This window comes from Pyxicephalus adspersus, chromosome 8 (genome assembly GCF_032062135.1).
Source record: "Pyxicephalus adspersus chromosome 8, UCB_Pads_2.0, whole genome shotgun sequence".
Lineage (NCBI taxonomy): Eukaryota > Metazoa > Chordata > Amphibia > Anura > Pyxicephalidae > Pyxicephalus > Pyxicephalus adspersus.
Window position 1 is genome coordinate 74,268,991 of NC_092865.1, and position 20,886 is coordinate 74,289,876.

The 20,886-nt window shown below is 37.1% G+C and overlaps 1 protein-coding gene across 1 annotated transcript in view; it reads right to left on the reverse strand.

Moving 5' to 3' along the window:
- Positions 1-241: 241 nt before the first annotated feature.
- The window catches only part of RANGAP1 (Ran GTPase activating protein 1), a gene marked incomplete at its 5' end in the record, with an annotated part of 21,278 nt that continues 633 nt past the window's right edge, over positions 242-20,886 (reverse strand). The window contains 15 exon segments of the mRNA XM_072421163.1: positions 242-1,885; positions 2,015-2,136; positions 2,822-2,910; positions 2,992-3,094; positions 4,068-4,184; positions 6,281-6,434; positions 6,839-6,923; positions 7,005-7,104; positions 8,499-8,612; positions 10,621-10,779; positions 11,043-11,177; positions 13,110-13,289; positions 16,682-16,741; positions 18,781-18,908; positions 19,348-19,469. Of these exon segments, the coding sequence (XP_072277264.1) occupies positions 1,816-1,885; positions 2,015-2,136; positions 2,822-2,910; positions 2,992-3,094; positions 4,068-4,184; positions 6,281-6,434; positions 6,839-6,923; positions 7,005-7,104; positions 8,499-8,612; positions 10,621-10,779; positions 11,043-11,177; positions 13,110-13,289; positions 16,682-16,741; positions 18,781-18,908; positions 19,348-19,459 (1,728 nt within the window). The 3' untranslated portion in view covers positions 242-1,815.

The following is a 20,886-nucleotide window of genomic DNA, read 5'->3' on the forward strand; positions in this document are numbered from 1 at the left end:
TAAGTCAACATAATTCAGACGATGTGTCTGTATCATTGGTTATTTGAGCTTTGAATAAGGATCATTTTGGGGGATTATATTATCTGTGAAACAGGTCTGGAGGGTAAGAGGGGCTTCTTACCATGCACAGTCATGTAAAAATGGCCAATGAGAAAAAGAATATCACTAAATCAGAATTACTACTGAAGTGCATATGTAGAAACCATTTCCCTGTCAAAATACAAGGATGGAAACAGTGAAGGACATTGCAAGATGTAAAGTTTTATGTTAAAACTATTCTAGGCAGTTGATACATAAAAGTTGTTCTTTAGCATCAATTGTATGCATCAGTTAAACTGGACTTCAGTATCTAATCTTATTAAAAAGCATATAGGTAACTGACATCAGGTTAGTACAAACAAATGTAAAAAGACAAAATGTTAAAAAAAAATTTACATTAACTACATCTGTGTAAATAGGGTGCTCCCACCGTTCTCTTTGACATAAACTTTAAAACCCTGAGCGTTGTCAAGCTACTACAGATCTGACGGACTGCAAATAACAGACTTCTTCTCATCTCCTTCCAAGACTACAAAACCATTTCTTGTCCATAGAAAAAGAGTGCAGACAGTACAGGAAATGGGCAGTTAACATTTTTTGTGACTTATTACCAAACCAAATAAATTTGTTAAGCGTTTACATACATTTTTTTGCACATAATAAAGAAGAACTCTACTAGAGTTTCAAAAAGTCAAAAGAGGTAATCTGTACTCTACAAAAGCAATATTAATAAAACAGATGCTCAACAAGTTATGTTTCAGAAGCAGACTACAGCAGATTTTTGCACTGCAGTTTTTAAAGGAGTCAGATTTCCATAAAGTTTTATTTAATTGATACAGATGTAGATTTGCTAGGGTTCTAATCAATCAAATAAAATGGCTACAAAATGGCCAAATTTTTGTCACTGTAAAAGAACAGTCAGAAATAAAGGCAACACAATACAAAGAATAGACAATGATTTGGGGTACACATTTCAGGTCATCAGTTTCAGATGCGGTTTACCCTATACTGTTTTACAATACTATATGAAAGCACTCACAAATATCACTGAAAGAAAAACCAAATACCCACAGCAATGATGTCTACACAAAAATGCCATGGTAAACACTACATTTTTTAGTCAGACAACTTTACAATTAATTTATTATTAATTTGGAATTACCCTAATAAAAGAGCATCCCACAAAGCTTTAGACACATTTCTTATAAATAAAGCAAAAAAAAAAAAAAAAACCTCATATGTTCTAGTTTATCAGAGGTAAGACAAACATGTGGAATGAATGAAATAAAAATATTTACAAATAGCCGTCAGTATGACTTGAACTTTAAGGAGACATTGCTCAGAGACTATCCTAATCCTAACTTGTACCAAAATCAAGCATTATTTTTACCATAAAATTTACCAATATGCACACCAACGATGCATATTATTAGCCACAGCATTTTTCTACAAGCTACTGAAGATCAGAGTTAAATTCTTGTAAGACAACGTTTAAGGTAATCCTCACAAAAAGAAGTTGAACAAGTTTCAGGTATCACATTGAATGTTTGCCCAGCACTGGTCGTTTTTTTTTTAACCAAGATCCAAACAAAGGTAATAGGGTTCTGAAACAATCAAAGCGCTCCAACTCTTTATAAATATAAACAAAAACACTAGGGCTGTGAATAGGAGCAGAAGGAGTTTACTGTCCAGTGGTTTGGAGGCTCCTAGTAACTGTCAGTTCATAGCCTTACTTTGTTTGTCAAACTTTGCAGTAAAATATTCTAGCTGGGAAGGTTACAAATTATGAAGTGTTTGTAGCAGGGTGTGTCGAGCAAGAGGCTGAGATTCCAGCGCAACATTGGGTCTGTAGAAAAAAAAAAGAATATTAAAATATTATAGTAATGCATTTGTAATAGTCTTCTCTTAGTTCATGTTTATTTAAAATGTTTAACAAGACATGCACATTTAGGTATGTACAGTGGAGCACACTTACTTTGAGATAAAAGCCAGCAATACTGGTCCAAGAGGTTTTTGAAAATAGTCTTGTTGCACAACATGGTTCAGAGTCAGCAGTGGTCCATACAAATGCACAACAGGTTTAATCTTATCCTCACTCTACACAAATATGAACAATAATAAACTGTTAAGACAAATTTGTACAGACACTACGGATACAATTTGTAATTACATTTGCTCCTAATGATTCAACAGTATTGCAATCCCTAAAGGGTAATAAAACATATGAAATTCGAACTAGAATAATTAATTAAAATATCAGTCCATAAATAAAAATAAAAAAAAGTGTAAAAGGATAGCAACAGGCTTCTTTGCATTGGATATGGAGAGCCTTTTTCATGACACAAAAATACTAACAGTAAACCTGGCACTTTTATTACTGTAACAAAGTTATTACTGGCCACGTGGGAAGCTCTTTTTTCTAAACCAAGGAGAGCAGTTTCATGACTAAAATTATACATCCACATACCACCAACATATCTTTATTAATGTTACTCACAGCAGGCAATCTTGCAATTTAAAATTTATTATTAGGGATTAATACAGTATAACCATGATGGAGTGCCAAACCATGACTATTAGGGAGAGCTCACATTTTTGGGCTTTAGTGCTGGTCATACACATGCAATTTTATCTAACTATTGAATGCAAAATCCTTAATCTAACGCAAACCACCAGCTGCGGCTTCTATGAAATCATGCCAGTCTTCACATACAACTAAAACATCAATTTTTCAATGGTCTGTCAAATTCTTATTTCTTAAAACAGAGAAGGTATAATGTACCTTAAGAAGACCCAAGCGCACAAGTAAACTGGTAATGAACGTATCTGGCTGGAAAACTGAACTGCCAAAAGCTTTTTTCATCAAATAGTCTGAAAAGAATGAAAAGGTAAACTAGGTGAAACATTGGATATCAAAGACAAAAGATAGGAGTTTGCAAAATAGCATCTTACCAACAGTTTCTTCTACTGCCATTTTTACTGATTGTTCATCTCGGTACACAGAAGATATCTGGATGAAGGCCTGTACTACCTTTTCAGTATCTGTAATATCAGTCTAAAATATGAAGAACAAAGGGAAAGTTTAAGCTGACTAAAGCTGGTCACAAACACACAAAGTAAATTGATCGTGATTATGTTTAGCCTCAAAATTGTGTACAGTTGTAAAATTAGGAAAACATTATCCTTAATCAGCCCTAATTAGCCATAATCAACAAGTATTTACAGCAGATGGCACATACTTACCTTGTACAGGACCGGTTATTGCTGCAGGGATGGGCACCCCTCATCTTCACAGCCCTCGCTGACTGGATGATGTTACTCCTGCACAGGAGTTACATTATCCCCAACGGCTTTCTGTTTGTGCTGTGACACTGTACAGAGCCAAACTCCAAGCTCTGCTTAGGTCTGCTTTAAGGATCACAAAAATGAAGTTGAGTAGAGATTTTACTGCCTTTGTTTTAAATGTTAAGATGTCTGTAACAACAGGTAAATAATGCCTTGTTTAAAAGGATTTGGGCCGTTAAAGCATCAATTTCTTGCTTGTGGCCCTCCAGTACAGTAGTAACATCATCTATCCTACCTTCAAGCTGTGAAGTACAGTAGGCCAACTCCCTAAATTCTTTGAAGAAGTGCTCCTTCACCTGCCGTGAGGTGGCATCCAGGGCATTGTGTAGCATGTCCTGAATGGCCCTCCTTAACCGGAGTGGAGAGCTAAGCAGATGACCCCCCTGGAGAGGCGGGCTCCTCCTGGCATCACTGGATGCAGGCGGAGGTAAGGAATCCAGACGCTGCTCTGATTCTTCACTTGTGCGACAAAGCGGAGCTAGACCACGTCCATTAGCTTTGTTTAAAATTGTTTTAATATTGAGAATATGTAAACATTTCAAAAGTCTAAATATAATCCAAAAAGTATTTCAGCTATTAGACCTATTTTTTCAATGCGATATAATAAAACTGGCAGTTGTGTTTAATTTTTAATAATTGTAGAACATTCATAACCTTGAATTAAATACACAACATATGAATACCTGAGCTGCTATTGTTGAACGTTTAGGACCCATCCGCAGAAGTTTTTCAGGGGAAGGAAAGTTGAGGAAAGTTGATGCATCAACAGGTGGAAGAGGGGCTGCAGTAGGTGTAGATTCCTTAACAAGTAAAAATATTTATGTTATTACATATGCAGTAAAGTTACACTTGTACTATGTTTAAACATGAGACTAATACTAAAGACTGGAACCAGAGATGCCTGCATATATCTGCATTATCTGGAAAATCCAAAACCAGGTTGCAGACAAAACTGATTTGGATTATGGTTAATGATAAACTGACCCATACCCTAAAGAGTTCCTTGGACAAATTTGTCAAAATTTGGGAACCTTGGATAGTGGAAGTTTTTTCTACTTCCTCTACCTTTCCTCTCCCCTCTCCTTGTGGTTTTTAGTGTTTATGTTTGTTGTTAATATTTATTGTATATCTGGCACATGTGATCTGTACACTCAATGTTCAAACTTAGTTTAATAATGCTTTGTTTTTTGCTGGCGTTTTTTTTTTTAGGATGGTATGGTATACATTCAGCTGATTATAATGTGTTTTTCGTTTCTTGTATACATGGATAAGGCAAATGACGGGGTTTGAACATTGGCTGTGGTGAAAAAAGTTTTAAATGTATGCAAATATATAATGTGTTCTGTCTCATAGAATTATTTTACTTTGTTTTTCTTCTTTGTGTTTTTTTTTTTTTGTTATAAATTTCTTTTTTGTAAAACTTAAAATTCAATAAACATATTGAAATACAAAACCAGGTTGCAGTCTGCTTTAGTTACATAATAAAACTACGTAGAAAACAAATTAGTACATGTATGTATGTATGTATGTATGTATGTATGGGCTAGAACATATCTACTGCACTATGCACATGTCAGTGTTGCAATGCCATCCCTTTAAAAAAAAAACACACACACACCTAACACACCAAGGCAATGTACCTGGGCTGCAACATGCTACAACACATGGCAACAAGCTGCCACAAAAAGGTCAGGTGCAGTTTTGGTCACACTGGAACTAATAAAATATTCTGTCAATATAATACTGCCCATTTGAAGTGTCTAGATAAAAAAAATACAACTGTTTGAAAAATCACTTAAAAATACACTTCAGATTTCAGAAACCGTTTATGATGTGGAAGTTTTTTTAACATAACATATTCCATAGGGTATTTTAAAGCCATTAAAAGTTCCATTTCTGTGTTTGCAGATGACACCAAACACTGCAATGGAATAAGATCCATACAGGATGTCTTTAATCTACAAACTGACTTCTATTTATTGTTTGATTGGGCAGCCAAGTGGCAAATTATATTTATTATTGAAATATTTGTAAAGATATGCACTTGGAGGCTAACAACATGCATGTTCATACCGTTTAGTGGGAATACATTTGGGAGAGTAAGGATCCGGTAGACTAATAAGTCCATGCAATGCAAAGCTGCAATATCTAAAGTTAGCAAAGTACTTTCTTGTATTAAAAGAGGAAAAGACTGCAGAGATGGAGACATAATTCTGCCCCCGTACAAAGCACTGGTCAGACCAAATCTGGAATATGCAGTCCAGTTTTGGGCACAAAAAATATTGTGGAATTGGAGAGTGCAAAGAAAGGGCAACTAAACTAATAATGGAATGGAGGAGCTCAGTTTTGAGAGGCGAGATTAGGTGAGCTGAATCTATTCTCCCCTGAGAATGGGGGGATATGATCGACCTGCATAAATATATAAATGGTACAAATAGAGAACGCCTCCCATCTTTTCACTTTAGGGTCTTTACAAAGCATAGGGGGGGCGCTCTTTGTGTCTGGAGGAAAGGAAGTTTGCTCTCTGGATAAGGAAGGGATTCTTCACTGTAAGGTCTGTGAAAATGTGGAAAAGCCTCCCTCAGGAAGTAGTTATAGCAACTACTATGGATTGCTTTCAGAAAAAGCTGGATGCTTTTCTAAAGGAAAGAATATAACCAGATATTACAGCTTTAAAGTAAAGTCAACAGAGACTGTTGATCCAGAGAACATCCGACTGCCTCAGGGAATCAGGATTTTTTCCTCCTGTTGGATGAAATTGTAACAGGGATTTTATTTTTATTTTTGACTTCCTCTGGATCAACTATGTCCATAGGGTTTATTATCTGAGTTATGTTTATTTCCCTAGTGGTTGAACTTTATGGACTTCTGCCTTTTTCAACCTATGTATAATTACAGGCTGAGGAATTTTCTTTGATGGCTCAGTTTTCTGCTCATCTTCCTCATCTTCATCCTCCTCATCATCATCATCAGCTTCGTCATCATTATCAGCTTCATCATCTTCATCGTCATCATCACCGTCATCCTCATCCTCATCCAGCTCATCATCACTATTTTCATTATATAATATATATGTAAAAAAAAAAATACAACATTTAAAGAAGGATAACTGAAAATACAAAAAATTGTGAAAGCAGTCATTGATAACTTACAAATTTTTTTGTGTTTAAATAATCATTATACTTTCCTCACTTTTTAGAAAGTCAATGATCTAACGCATGTATGCAGGTCAAGACCACGTAAGCAGGGAATGGATTACAGATGTACATCACTTACCCACTCTTAGAGAGAGTTAAGTAAATAAAGACAGTACTCACACCAAAGAAAAAGAAAACTATGAGGAGACATCAGAGTTGCTTATGCCATAAATACTTAACCATTTGAATTTTTTCCCCATAAATGCTTTTGCCCATAAATAAACTACTCGACTGTTTATAGGTTCCAATCTCCCTACCTTAGAGATCCCAAGACATTGGCCATGTTAAAGCCATCCAGAATTTCCTGAATAAGTTCACAACCTTCCTCTCCAAAATTGTTTCCTGTGACACAAACATAAAACTATTATCTGATATCTGCTTTAAAACATGGAAGTATAAATTTAAGAGACAACAATTAAGTACCGTTTAAATCTAATCTTTCCAACTCAGATTTTTCTTCAACAGATTCTGCCAATTTAAGTGCTGCATCACGCTTAATCTCACAGAAGGAGAGGTTCAGTTCCTAACATAGGAAAAAAAAAATGTCAAAACACATAATGAAAGTAACTTCACTAATGTGGGAAACTTTTTTTTTTTTTTACACATTTACATTTTACAAATTTTGGACAACAGTACATCTCTGTAATAAATACACATTTTCCCAAGTTTTATCTATTTATGTACACTGCAAGTACAGAAAGACCCTTGATGTCCACATAAACAGTATATTCCAACCTTCCTCTCCAAGTAACACAGCTCTGAATTCCTAAGCACAATACATTAGCTCTGCCAACTTCATTTCTAAAGGATTAAAAAGCAAAACTGACTCTCCTCATTCCCATAACCCTTCCTTGTGCAAATACAGAGAACTTAAAGAACTTCATAAGGGTTCTGCCAAAATCATCAGGTATTTTATGCACTCATTAAACAATTCTAACAAAACCCTTGAATGCTATATTTAGCAGACAAAATAGAAGCGATAGAAGCTTTTGAGAACTTTTTTATACATTTTAAGTCTTTATCCTAATTGTACAAGGTTGGATAAAACATCAGCCCAGTGCTAATAAGGGTAATGCCAACATGGCTACAGTTTTCTATGCTCTATGGATTTGTCCTAAAATCAAACCTTACTTGCAAATTATCTGCTAATTGCTAATCCCAACCTTATGATTCACAACAAAAGTCATCTAGTCACCATTTCAGAACTACACCTAAGCTCATATCCCTGGACACTGTTAAATATACTATAATAAATACTATAAAAAAATAATGTTGAAATATTCTTTAACTCCAGACCTAAAGAAGCCTACTATTTTAAATGACAACATGCTGAAAAAATACAATCGTTTTTGTTAGAAGAGCTTGCTCAACTAAAATAACCTGCACTAAAATTTGAGCTGTAAGGGAGATGAAACTCCACCCCCCACATGTCTAACTGTAACAAGCAACCTGTAAACTAATATGGGAAGTCAGGGGATAAGACATCAAGCTCAGTTGATATATGTGTAACATGTTGCCCATTCTGTACATTTAAATAAGTAAAACAATTATATTAAAATGCAATAAATAATATCTTTAAAAGTGTGGTGTGATAATAGCACAAAAAACCCAAAGAAATTGGAAAAATTTTAGAGATATTGGGAAATAACTGAAAATGTCCTTAAAAAAAAAAAAAAGAAAAAAAGAAAAAAAAAAAGCAAAACAATACTGCTTCTAATTATTAAAAGATAAGCTGGTACAGCGAGGCATGAAATGAATCTTGAGTGGGTTCTGTGAATGTGTACATATAATCTGACAAAAATATACTTTAACAAGAAGCCATCCAGTATCTGCACCTGAATGTTACTGTTACTTGTAAAATGTCCACATTTTACCTAAACTACCTAAAAAAACAAGCAACTGTTGTAAACAACCTACCTTTAACTTGTGTAGCCCTTCTTTTAGGGCAGATGCAATGGCTAATGCTCCTTTAGAACGAACCAGACAGTCACCAAAATTGATATGCTCCACTTGCCTTAGTGTATTTAAAGCCTATAAAAACCCAAACACAGATTATACAAATGAATATTGAAACTTTATAGGGCAGTGTTGCCGAACCTTTTTTCATCTGTGGGCCGCTGCTGACACCGAGATAAAACTTGCAAACAATGCAAACAAACATTAAAGATGTTTGTTTAAATCTAGAATAGTTTTATTTAAAATGAAATTAAATTGAAAAATTTCTTATCATACATGCACCAAATAAAAAATGACAAATTAAAAATTTCTGCACTCAATTTGATGCTCATTTTATTAATGAAAGATACAAAACTAAAGCTATATTTGCTCCCCGCTCACCATTCCTGTACCATAGAGCAGAAACTACACCATACAATGCGCCGTCAGTTTTAGGGGGCCAGTAACCTTTGTACCCCCAAATCTCTGCAATGGATACTTCTAGAGAAATGCAATTCATGAGACAAATAGCCAAGGGGAACATGTTCTTACTAAATTTTCAGGTCCTTGCATCTCCCTGTTCCTGAGAAATTAGGGTTCACAGAAACTAAGTGGCCAGATATGTCTGACAGTGAAACAGTATGATAGGTACAGTTTTTCTTATCTTGTGACTGAGTCACAGCAATAGAATTTTAGGAGGAGTTGGCCACAAGAATACCCCACTTGCACCTACATTGTATTATTCTTAGTTTCCCTTTCAAAAGAAATTGGGGCTCAAAGAACATAAGCAGACATTTCTAAGTGTCAGGGCACCATGGTATGGTAGGAGTGATTTTAGTGGATGTGGGTGAGGAACAAGAGTTCCCCACTTTTATCTTTGGGGGTTTACACAAGGTAAGTGGCCAGCAATGTGTGACAAGACAACACGGTAAGGCAGGTATAGGTACCTGGTAACAGGTATCCCGCCAGCTGCTTAGTCCCACACCGCAGATTTGACTCCAGATGGTAGCGAGTGATAGTTTTATGAGCAAATAAATACTTGTAATCACAGCACAGAACAAATTGGAAGTACCTGAACACTTGTTGCCATGGAAGTGGCCGCCAGGGTTCCCTAACATGCAAACTCATTTTGGGGACCCTGGTCTTAAAACGGCCCCCCCTTAACCTCCCTGGCAGTATTCTGGAATGTGGCTCGGGGTTAATTTTCAGTACCAAAAGTGGTAACCCCAAGCCAAACTCGGTGAAGAATTGCAGGGGAGTTTTAAAGCTTACCTGGTCCCCATGTGCCCACGGCATCCTCCGGTCATGCCTGGCATCTGCTTTCCCTAGTGATGCCCAAACAGCATCTGCAAAGCCTGGAAATGCCTGCCCAGCATCTGCGCTCTCAGCGTGTGGGAAGCAGGGCTAGGGGATACAGAAGCTGGACTGGCATGGGACATGAAGGTTTATACATTGGGGATAATGATAACTGCATGGACTAAAGCTGCGTACACACCTGCAATTTTTGTCGTTGGACAGGATCTTTCACGATCCTTTCCAACGACAAAGGACTGCACGATGCATGAACGGTGCTGTACATACAGCACCGTTCATGCTCTATGGAGAGGGGAGGGGGAGAGCGACGGAGCGGCACCCTGCTGCGCGCTCTCCCCTTCCCTTGCATTAGAATCGGTCGTCGTCCATCGTCCGTGGATCCGCCAGGACGGTCGTTCGGACGATGGACGACACCGACTGTACACACGGCAGATTTTCGCTCGATATCTGGCCGATGCCGATTATCGGGCGATAAAAATCTGGTGTGTGTACGGGGCTTTAGATACAGCTCTCATGCTGCTAGGATAATCAATCAGTACAAGGTGGGCGGGGAGCAGACATAGCTGATTCATGTCATGATTAGTACACGCTCACTCTCAGAGCTAACACTGAGCATGCTCAGGAAGCTCTCTCTCCTGGCAGCAATCTCACAGAGGAAAAAAAAAAAAAAAAAAAAGATCCACACGCCCCATCCCCCACAAGACAAGCAGCGGAGAGTGAATGACAGGGCCAGATATGGCCTGCAGTTTGGTCACCCTTGTTATAGGGAAAAAAAAAAAAAAAAATCTACCTCAGCCATAGCAATGCCTCCTTTGTCTGTGAATGTATTATCATTAAGGTTGATGACTTTTAGTAATGGGTTGGACTTAAAAGATTCAGCCAGTGCCGTGATCCCAGGGTGATTTATGCCATTTTGAGGCATATGTACTTCCTCCAAGGTTCCAATTACCTGCAAACATAATCAAATGAAGATTACATTTAAAAAAAAAAAAAAGGAAAAAAAAAAAAAAGTGATTTGAAACCTGCATTCCACCTGCATTTAAAAAACCTTAAAGAGATCGCTCAGAATTATTGACAGTTGCAGCATTTGATCTGCAACTGACCCCCTACTAAAGATTCACATTTACCTCTGTCCAAGCTACATCGATCTGAGAGAGTTACATCACAAACAAAAAAACTAGTAAACAATGTATTCTCAAAAATGCAGCATACCCGAAATGCATCTGCTAAGGCAGTGGCCCCATCATTTTCTAAACGGTTTCTTCCAGCAACAAACACTTTTAAAGCCAATGGTTTGCCAAGGGAACTTGACCTTCTATGACACTCCATTAGAGCAGCAGCCAGAATCTAAAAGAAAGAAAGAAAAAAAAACGCTTAAGTTTTTTAAATGTGCAAGTAGGAGCAAGCCGAACAGGGTGAAGGTGACCATTACAGAGAGGTGGGACAGCCCTATAAAAGCCTTGGAGCCGTGCGTGTGATGAGGAAGTCATTAGTCGACCATTGGAGGTATTTGTGGTAATACATCATTACCACAGTCTAAGGTCACTTTTAAGGCCAATTAACCTAACTGCATGCTTTTGGGATGTGGGAGGAGTGTCCTGGATGAGATTCGAACCTGGGACCCAGCGCTGCAAAGGCCAGAGTGCTAACCGTACTTTCTGAGTTTCAGAAATCTGTTAGCCATCCATAATAGGATGTCCAACGGACAGCATGAATCCTTATCAAGGACTGAGAGGGACAAACGCATTTGAGTGTTATCTGCATACAGATATACATGGTACCTTAAAACAAAGGAGCATATAAGACTACCAAGTGAGGAGGTGTACAGAGAAAACAGAACCGGTCCATGGGCTGAACCTATCGGGACACCAACAGGGAGGAGAGTAGCATAGGAAAAATTACCATTAAAAAACTTGAAAGGAAATGGAAAGGAGTGGTTAGAAAGATAAGAAGCAAACCAAGAGAGAGCAGTATCACTGATATCAATAGGGTTCATAATTTGGATTAGAAGGGGGTGGTACAGTGATACTAGAGAAAAAAAAAAATCTGAGAGAAGGAGGAGATTATAGATGCCATGCAACTTAGCTCTGAAGAGGTCATTGACCACCTAAATAAGGGCTGTTTCGGTGTTCAGATAGTCAGCGAGTCTTTATAGACAAGCACTCAGGAAGTTTGGAAATTTTTGAAAACATATATACAGTTAAAAAATTTTAACAACATTTTGAATATATTTTAAATGTGCAAATATATTAGTTTCTGAGTGGTCCCAGAATGCCTTATCACTCCGGTAGATATAACTGATAACGTGATATCGATGCTTCTGAAATAGGTAACTTATGTTTGTTACCTGGCCTTCTTGATAAACTAATCAAAACATCAAGGTCATCATTTAAGTTCAAAAAATAAATAAAATAAAGCCAAAGATGGCATTTTTTTATGATATAACATTCTATTATGTAAACAAACATTTATCATAACGTGGGGACTTTGTAAATAAAAACTCTTCCTGAACTTTTACAAGCTATTCTGTCTTGATAGTCAATAACTTAAAATGTCCAAATCAGATGAAATGAAGATACTCCAGAATTGGTATAATCAGTCATGCCTGTATCCTCTGCAGCATCGGAGTCCAGCAGACTTTCTTCAGTCATCCACCCTGAAAATGAGATCTCAATGGCTGGAGAAACTGGAGTAGTGAAAACCAATATGATCAAATTATAGTAGAGTTCACCGCAAAAACAAAAGACTTCTGTGGTGGAAAAGGGGATGGAGGAAAGGAATCTGGTAGACACCCTGCGGTCCATTAGGACTTGTCAATTTATCATAAGGCAAGTGTTTTCCTTTAGAGAGAGGGTAGAGTAACCCAACTTTTTAGATGTCCATCTGTCAGATGGGCTGGAAAGTAGGTGCCTAGGTTTAAGGGAATGTGCAGGGAGATTTGCTAATTTGCGCTGCAACAAAGGATAGTAAAAGAGGAGAAAACAGAATGAACTAAGTTTTTTTTTTTTTTTTTTTTTTATGAACCACTAAAGGAAGTAAATCTATGGCAGCATTCACAGGATAAGTTGCATACAATAAAGCCAGGAAATTATTTCTGCTTTTATAAATCCCTTACTTTTTCCTGAGACAACTTTTAGTGGTGATAATTTAGAGGTGATAATGTTTCTTCATTGTACAACATGTAACTGAAATTAAAAGCTAATCCAGGAAATAGGAGTATCATGTGCATAATATGACAGACACTGCTAACAAAAGCGATAAAACATAATATTTAATTACCTTCCCTCCACCAACACCCATGCCACAGTTGTTAAGCTTCAATTCTTCCAGCGTAAAACAAGTGGCACTTTTAAGAAGCGCTTCAAATCCTCGTACCCCATCTGGCCCAAAAGCATTATCGCTCAGATCAAGCTCTGTTAGCTGAGCTCCTGCTGTCATCAAGGCTTCACCCAGTGAAATCTAAAACAAACACACATATGTAAATATTCAAACTGTATTAAATTATGATTATTAATAGAAATCTCCAAGCTTTATTTTTCTGAAGAGGTGGTCATTGTACACCAAAGGCGAAAAACTTTTACAAATGTTACCATTTCTGTTTTTTTTTACAATCCTTAACACAACAATTTTTTTATGTACTACCATCCAAGGATTTACAAAAAAAATAATGATGGACCAGGGAAGGAAGAATAAATGTTCTTTACTGGCCAGATCATTTTAACTCCCAGACACAGCTAAAAATAGTAAATGCAAGCTCATAGCTACTATAGTTTGATTAGATCTTATTGGTACCCTACTTTTTTTTTTTTTTTTTTTGGGGGGGGGGGGGGGGGTTAAAAACCCTTAAAGAAAAGGAATATCACTTTTATTTAAATTTGAGTTTTATTCCTTCAGTGCAAAAGAAAATATACATTATGTCAGAGTGGTCCCTGTTCCGTACATAATGCTTTAAAATCTGAGAACAATTTCTTTATTGGTCCAATTTTGGTAAGGTATGTTGGAAATGGTCAAGTTGGCTTATTCTCCAGAACCCTTCATTCTTAAAGAGAGTACGCATACATCTCTACCAGAGTTGGCAGACTCTGTTGTGCACCCTTTTCTGCTACCGTGTTTCCCTGAAAATTAGACCTACCCCTAACCTAAACCCTAGTATGCTAATCATGCAAGGAAGAAATGCAAGCCCTACCCTGAAATTAAGCCCTATTGGCAGCCTCGTTGTGCAAGCTTCTTCGAAGAGTGCGGTCACATGGTACCCGCCGACGGCAAAGGGATACCAAGAGAGGAGGATGGAAGCAGTCCGGGCGCACACAGCGGGATCAGAGTGCGGTATCAGTAGTGGCGACTTTTTTTTTTTAACCAAATGCCGTTATGTATGTATGTATGTATGCGTGTGTGTGTGGTCACATATGTGGGCATGTTCTGCATTGTGTGAGGGCACTATATACGGTATGTTAGGGCACTATAATATGTGCAGAATGCATTCCCTACACACATTAATATGTGGGGGCCGTTACAGGGATACAATATTGTGTGGGGCCACAATTTTTTTCTGGGGGGGGGCAATCAAAAGTTTTGCTTATGGGCTCAGCAATTTCTACGGTAGTTAGGCCTCTGGTAACGGTCATCGTTTTTGTTGCCACTTGTATCATTTTTGTACATGAATATAGATTTTTGTACATGAGAAAAACAAGTCATCTCCTGAAAATAAGCAATTTTTAGAGGTAAAATTAATATGGGACCCTGTCCTATTATCGGGGAAACATGGTAGACTTTGGAGGTTTGGATCATCTAGACCTGGTTGAAAGTTAGTGTTACCAAGTATTGGATACAATGGAGACAAAGTAGGTGATATCTTGGTAACACACAATACTTTTTGGAGTACACAATATCGCTGCCACTGTGGGATGTTCGCAAACTTGTGTCGGTAAAATGAACTGTTTCCATCGGAATGGAGTTAATGAAATGTCAATCATAGCCTGTTCTATTTTAATCCACCGTTTCCGTTCTGTGTGTCTAAACCATTCAACAATTCAACCTGGGTGGACCGCAGCATAGTGGAGCGATTGATTCGGTGCACCAACACCACCATGTCTCTTAGCTAAGTGTAATATATTAAAAGACAATCTAGGTGGTTTCAGTGTCCGTATGAATTATGTAAATATTGGCTTTAGGTTTCTAAAAAACACAGATGGGAGTTTAATTGGGAGGGTTTGTAGCAAATAGAGTAATTTTGGTAGAAGGGTCATTTTAATAGCGTTACACCGTCCAAACCTGAACAGTTTTTTTTTTTTTCCCCCAAAATGTTTTTATTAAATTTTTCAAATATACAGAGACAAGTAAACAAGCAAAACCAGTAGGGTAACATGACACAAAAAAGGGGGGGGGGGGGGGGAGAAACACTTATACCATTTTAAACAAGAAAAAGAAAAATCCCTCTTAAAATCCCTCAATAAGGGCAAAAAATTAAAATTTTACAGATTCAAAAGGTCTTTACCAATACAGACACCTAAATATGTGATTTAACTTTACTGGCAAGATGCCCCTGCTAAAAATAAATTAGAATACTTTACCCCTTTACACAACCAGCAGGCAAAACATTACATGGGTTACAGTTCTCAATTTTGCAATCAGTGACTGCAGGGGTCCCCGAAGATGGCTGGGAAAAAGTCACGGACAAAAATTCAAAATTTAACACGGACACCAAATGTGTACATTTGCAGTGATATATATTGACCTCCTGGGCAGTTCATTTCTGTCCGGTTTTATGTATAAAAGCGGTACATTGTTTTTCATGAAAATTTATTTTAGAGTACACTAGTATGAGCATAATAAAGTGTGAAACACAAAATCATGTCAAAATAATACATTAAATACATTTTTTTTTGTTTTGATTTTTTAATTTTTTTTTTAAACAAAATAAAAAATACTAATACTATTATATTATACTGTAAAATAAATGTTCATGAAAGACAATGTACTGCATTTACACATTAATCCACTGTATTGCATTCAATATATTAAAATTTTGTATTGAATGCAATACAAATAGATTTGAATTTCCCGCCCCGAACAGAACGCACCAACGTCACTTGGGAACTCCTTGGTGACTCATCCGGGGCAGAGGACGCCGACCAGAGTAAGAAGACATGAAGGATGACGAGTGACCCCAGCGGATACCAAAATTACCACCCAGGAGGGTACTAGCGTAAATGTTAGATACTGTTGCACAAAAAAAATTCAGTTAAATATGAATTGCATTTTGTTTTATCAAATTGAAGAAATGCTTGTTTTTTTGGGTTAAAGCTGAAATCAAAACATCTGTATTTTTTTCCCCTTTCCACGCTAAAAGGCCATTTTTACAGAGCACACACCAATATAGAATGTTAGTGTGAACTTGATCTATTGGAAACTATGGATTTTAGATTACTGTGTGGTGCCTGCATTAAACAACCAATTCGTCTGAAAATTTGCTGAGATATTTGTTTCTGTTACCATTAAAACAATGACTCATTCTAAATAGTGCGCAATTGTCAAAGTTCACAGCTGTCACAATAGGAAATGCTGTATGTATAAAGGAAAAATTATGGGCGAATTTAGACTGAAGTGACAGGGGAGTTAATTACGAATACACCCCTTGGAGAGTGTGTATGTGTCACTGTCAAGCGTTCAGCTCACCACTAATGTAAGTGGCCATGTATCTCACCGACTTCCAGTTAAATGGTTATAGCTGGGGTTCCCCAAACTTGAAAATACTTATGTTTCCTGTGCTTGAGAAAGGCCGATCTATACTATGACTATATGACTTGTTAAAACTTATTGAAAGTAAAATTGGCACACAGCATCATACTTACTAATGCAGGAGGTATTTCAGATCTTAGCCTTCCAGTAAACATATCACTCCAGTGACAACGCTAAAAAAAACAAACCAAGTCCATTAGTTCAACCACCAGGGGAATAAACATATCTCAGATATAAAATCCTATGGGCATTGTTGGTCCAGAGTAAGGCAAAAAAAAACCCCTATAATTCCTTATTGATTCCATGAGGCAACCAAATGTTCCATGGATCAACAGTCTCTGTTATTTGCTTCAAAACTTTAACCCCAGATATATTCTGCGCTTCTAGAAAAACATACAGCTTTTTCCTAAAGCAATCTATGGAAGCCAATTCTACATTTTCATTGAACCTTACAGTGAAGAATCCATTCCTTATCTGGAGCTTAAACTTATTTTCCTCTAGAAGCAAAGAGCCCCTTCATAGCTGAGCTCCTCCATTGCTTTTATTAGTTTAGTTGCCTTTCCCTGCACTCAGTCCAATTCCATAATGTCTTTTTTGTGAACTGGTGCCCGAAACTGGACTGCATATTCCAGATGTGGTCTGACCAAGGCTTTGTACAGGAGCAAAATTATGTCTCCATCTCTGCAGTCTATTGCTCTTTTAATAACAAGAAAGTACTTTGCTAGCTTTAGATATTGCACCTTGCATGTTATTATTTAGTCTATGATCTACCAGAACCCCCAGATCCTTTTCCATTTTGACTCCCCAAAATGTATCCCCCCTAGACAATATAAAGCATGCATGCTGTTAGCCCCCAAGTGCATAACTTTACATTTCTCAAAGTTAAGTGTCATTTGCCACTTGGCTGTCCAATCCAACAGTACATCCAGGTCTGCTTGTAGATTAGACATCCTGTATGGACTTTTCATAGTTTGGGGTCATCTGCAAACACAGAAATGCTACTTTTAATCCCAAACTCTATATCATTTATAAAGTAAAGGTCCCAACACTGAACCCTAGGGTACGCCACTAATAACCTTGGACCATTCCGAATATGAATCAATAATCACTACTCTCTGGATGTGGTCCTTAAGCCAGTTTTCTATCTACAGATTGACTCTTCTAAACCTATTGACCCTAACCTGCATATTAACTGTCTGTGGGAGTGTCAAATGTCTTTGCAAAGTCCAAGTACACTATATCAACTGGTACTGCACTGTTTACCTTTTTACTTACTTCATTATAAGTAGAGTAAATTTGTTTGACAAATTCGGTCTTTCTTGAATCGATGCTATCACATATTATTTTCTAGCAGAAACTCCTCTAAGTGGTTCTTTATCAAACTCTTTAAGGACCTTTCCAACTATGGACGTTAAACTAACCGGTCTGTAGTTATTTGGTAATACCTTTGCTCCCTTTATGAAGGCAGGAACCACATTGGCCTTACGCCAATCTATTGGTACAAAGCCAGTGAATAAAAAGTCTCTAAAGATTAGAAATGATGGCTTTAAAAATACTGAGCACAGCCCTTTGAGGACACATGGATGTAATCCATGCTGTTCTCAGCAAACGAAAGAACATTAGGAAAAGAGTATATTGCGGAAACCCAAGTCCCCTACTCCCAAAGTGTAAAAGGCTGATATTGTGAGAGAAAACATACTGCTTACTATCAAAAACTTGGACAATCATATGCATTGGCTTCATAAAAGTACATCAGGCAGGGCATGGTTGTGTTTTAGCATAGCTGTCAAAAAAGATACAGTACCCTTAAAAGGTTCTGAACTAAAGAATTGGGTAAGAGTAATCCTTTAACCTTATATTTTAGAATAAAAGTGAAGGTTAGACACTGGGTGGAGGTCTACACTGTCCTCCTACAGGCCACAAGATAAACCCCCACACGTCTTAACGAATAAAACAGTATTACCTGAGATCATTTTGTGGGGATTATACCAATAGAGGACGGTCCATTGAAGTGTATTTTATAGTTACTGCTGATTACTAGATAAATAAAGTCACTGCAAAATTTAACACATCACCCTAATTAAAAGAAATAGGGCCAGTGTCAACATTGAGTCAGTTAGGCTTTTGTCCATCAAGAGAACAACAAATTTAAGACCCATCAATGTAATAATGTGTATTACATCATTTTACTTAAAATGGCTATCATACATACCTTGAGACCATGCTTATTTTCCAAAGACTTAGCAATGGCTTTAGCTGCTTCCACACCCACAGTGTTGCCTTCCAGACGCAATGCCTGCAGCCCCTCATACTCATTTATTTCCTGTATCACTTCTTCAGCTAAAATTAAAGAAAAAAAAGTAAGTATAATAAAGTAAATAAAAATAAGTACAATCTTAACTGTGCATTTCTGGCTTTGTGACAGGCATTACAATGAAATTTACAATTAGCAGGTTTAAAAATGAAAAAAAAACCCTCCAAAATGTGTTCTCATTTGTCACCAAGATGCATTGCAAGACCTATAAAGGGTGGGATGGGTGTAAAAAAAAAAAAAAAAAGGCAGGAGCAGCTGATATGGACACCCTAACCTGAATAGCAATAAGGGAATCATTAGACAAAGTTAAAAGCTATACTATGTTTTTAGCATACTTTTTGTTATTAATTTTATTCCTATTACAAAGGGAAGCTAAACGCAAGTTAGCATAGAGGAAAGAGTAGAGTTATAACAATATATGTTATACATTTTAGTTACAAAAATGGTTTATCCACTAAAACTTACCATCTTCAGCTGTGTTAAGCTTTAGAGTTCTGCCTTTAAAACTTAGCTCTCCTCCTCCTACCTTAGTCCTTGCCAGAGAATCTGCTAACTGGGAGATATCTTCAGAAGCCATGTTACCTAGTCTGGGATAATAAAAGATACAAAACAAGATTAAATGACAAAAGAAAAAAAACAGACAGGTATTTCAATACTAACATAATGATAATGCCTAATAACAAAATTTTTATATATCTATTAACTAATTTAACACTTAATTTTGAATATAAACATGTTAATGCACATATGAATACACTTATGTTTTACCATACTGAAAATGACCATAAATACATGTAAATATACTGGGTGAGGGATTCTAAACCAATGTGTTGATTTGCTTTAAAGAGGAAGGAAACCCAAAATAAAAAAATACGATCCCTCCGGAGGTTTCTTCTATCAGGTCCAGCATCGTCCCGACATCCGTCATGCCATCTTCTTTCTGTTCTTCTGGGTTCTTCTTCCTACATCACCCGGCACAGGATCGAGTGACGTAGATGGTAAAAAAGCACTGTGAGATCGGCAATTTCTTTCCCCTTTGGGGAAAAAGCAGCCAAGAGCCTTCTGGGATGTGTGACGTAAGTATCCCAGGAGGCTCTGCACTCATTCATTCTGCAATCAAGAATTAGGGGGCAGTTCTGCATCCTTATCTACCCTTTTATGTAAAGTGAAAATTCTGAGTTTAAGTAGGATTTAAGACTTTTTGTACACAGGATGATTCCATGTTCTATATCTCACATTATGCAATCCATGGGACCCCCAGGTGAGGCAAAGCTTTCAACACCAATTCAGTGTTATGCTTTTGAATGTGTTTATAGTCATGGAGCACCATGATCCCTACAATACTACTGTATTTATTATGTATTTAAAAGGGCAGACCCCCCATGTTACCCTGTGCCTAGGGATCACCAGGAAGAAGTATTCATTTAGTATAAAGAAGATAGTTTTGTGATTTTTGTAGGACCATTCCAGAGCCACTTTCATGTCTTTGGAGCCATAATATATATAATAATCAACATGATTTATGTAGCACCAACATATTACGCAGTGTAGTACAGCGGAAGTAAACTGGAAAAAAAAAAGACACTTACCTTTAATCCGGCAGATCCCTTAATGGCGCTGGTCCTTCCCGCGCTGGTCACTTACCTTGTCCCCGCAGCTCCTCCGGAGATGTCTTCTTACTCCTGTCTTCACTCGGTGTGTGCAAAGACGATCCCTTGGGGTTTCCTGGTGACGTTGGTGCATGCATCGGTGCGGGAGGCAGGCAGGGAGGGAAATTTAAATAATTTTGTATTGGATTCAATACATAATAGCTGTACTGAGTCAATACAAAGAAATCTTTACATAATATATAATTATATTAGCTACTGTAGTTATAATATACACTAAGTTTTTTTGTGTTTTTTATTTAAAGTTTATTATTAAACATTAAATATTGGACATACTTCAATGAATTATGCTTAGGAATTATAGCCTACAATGTAAAATAAATTCCCATGCAAAAAA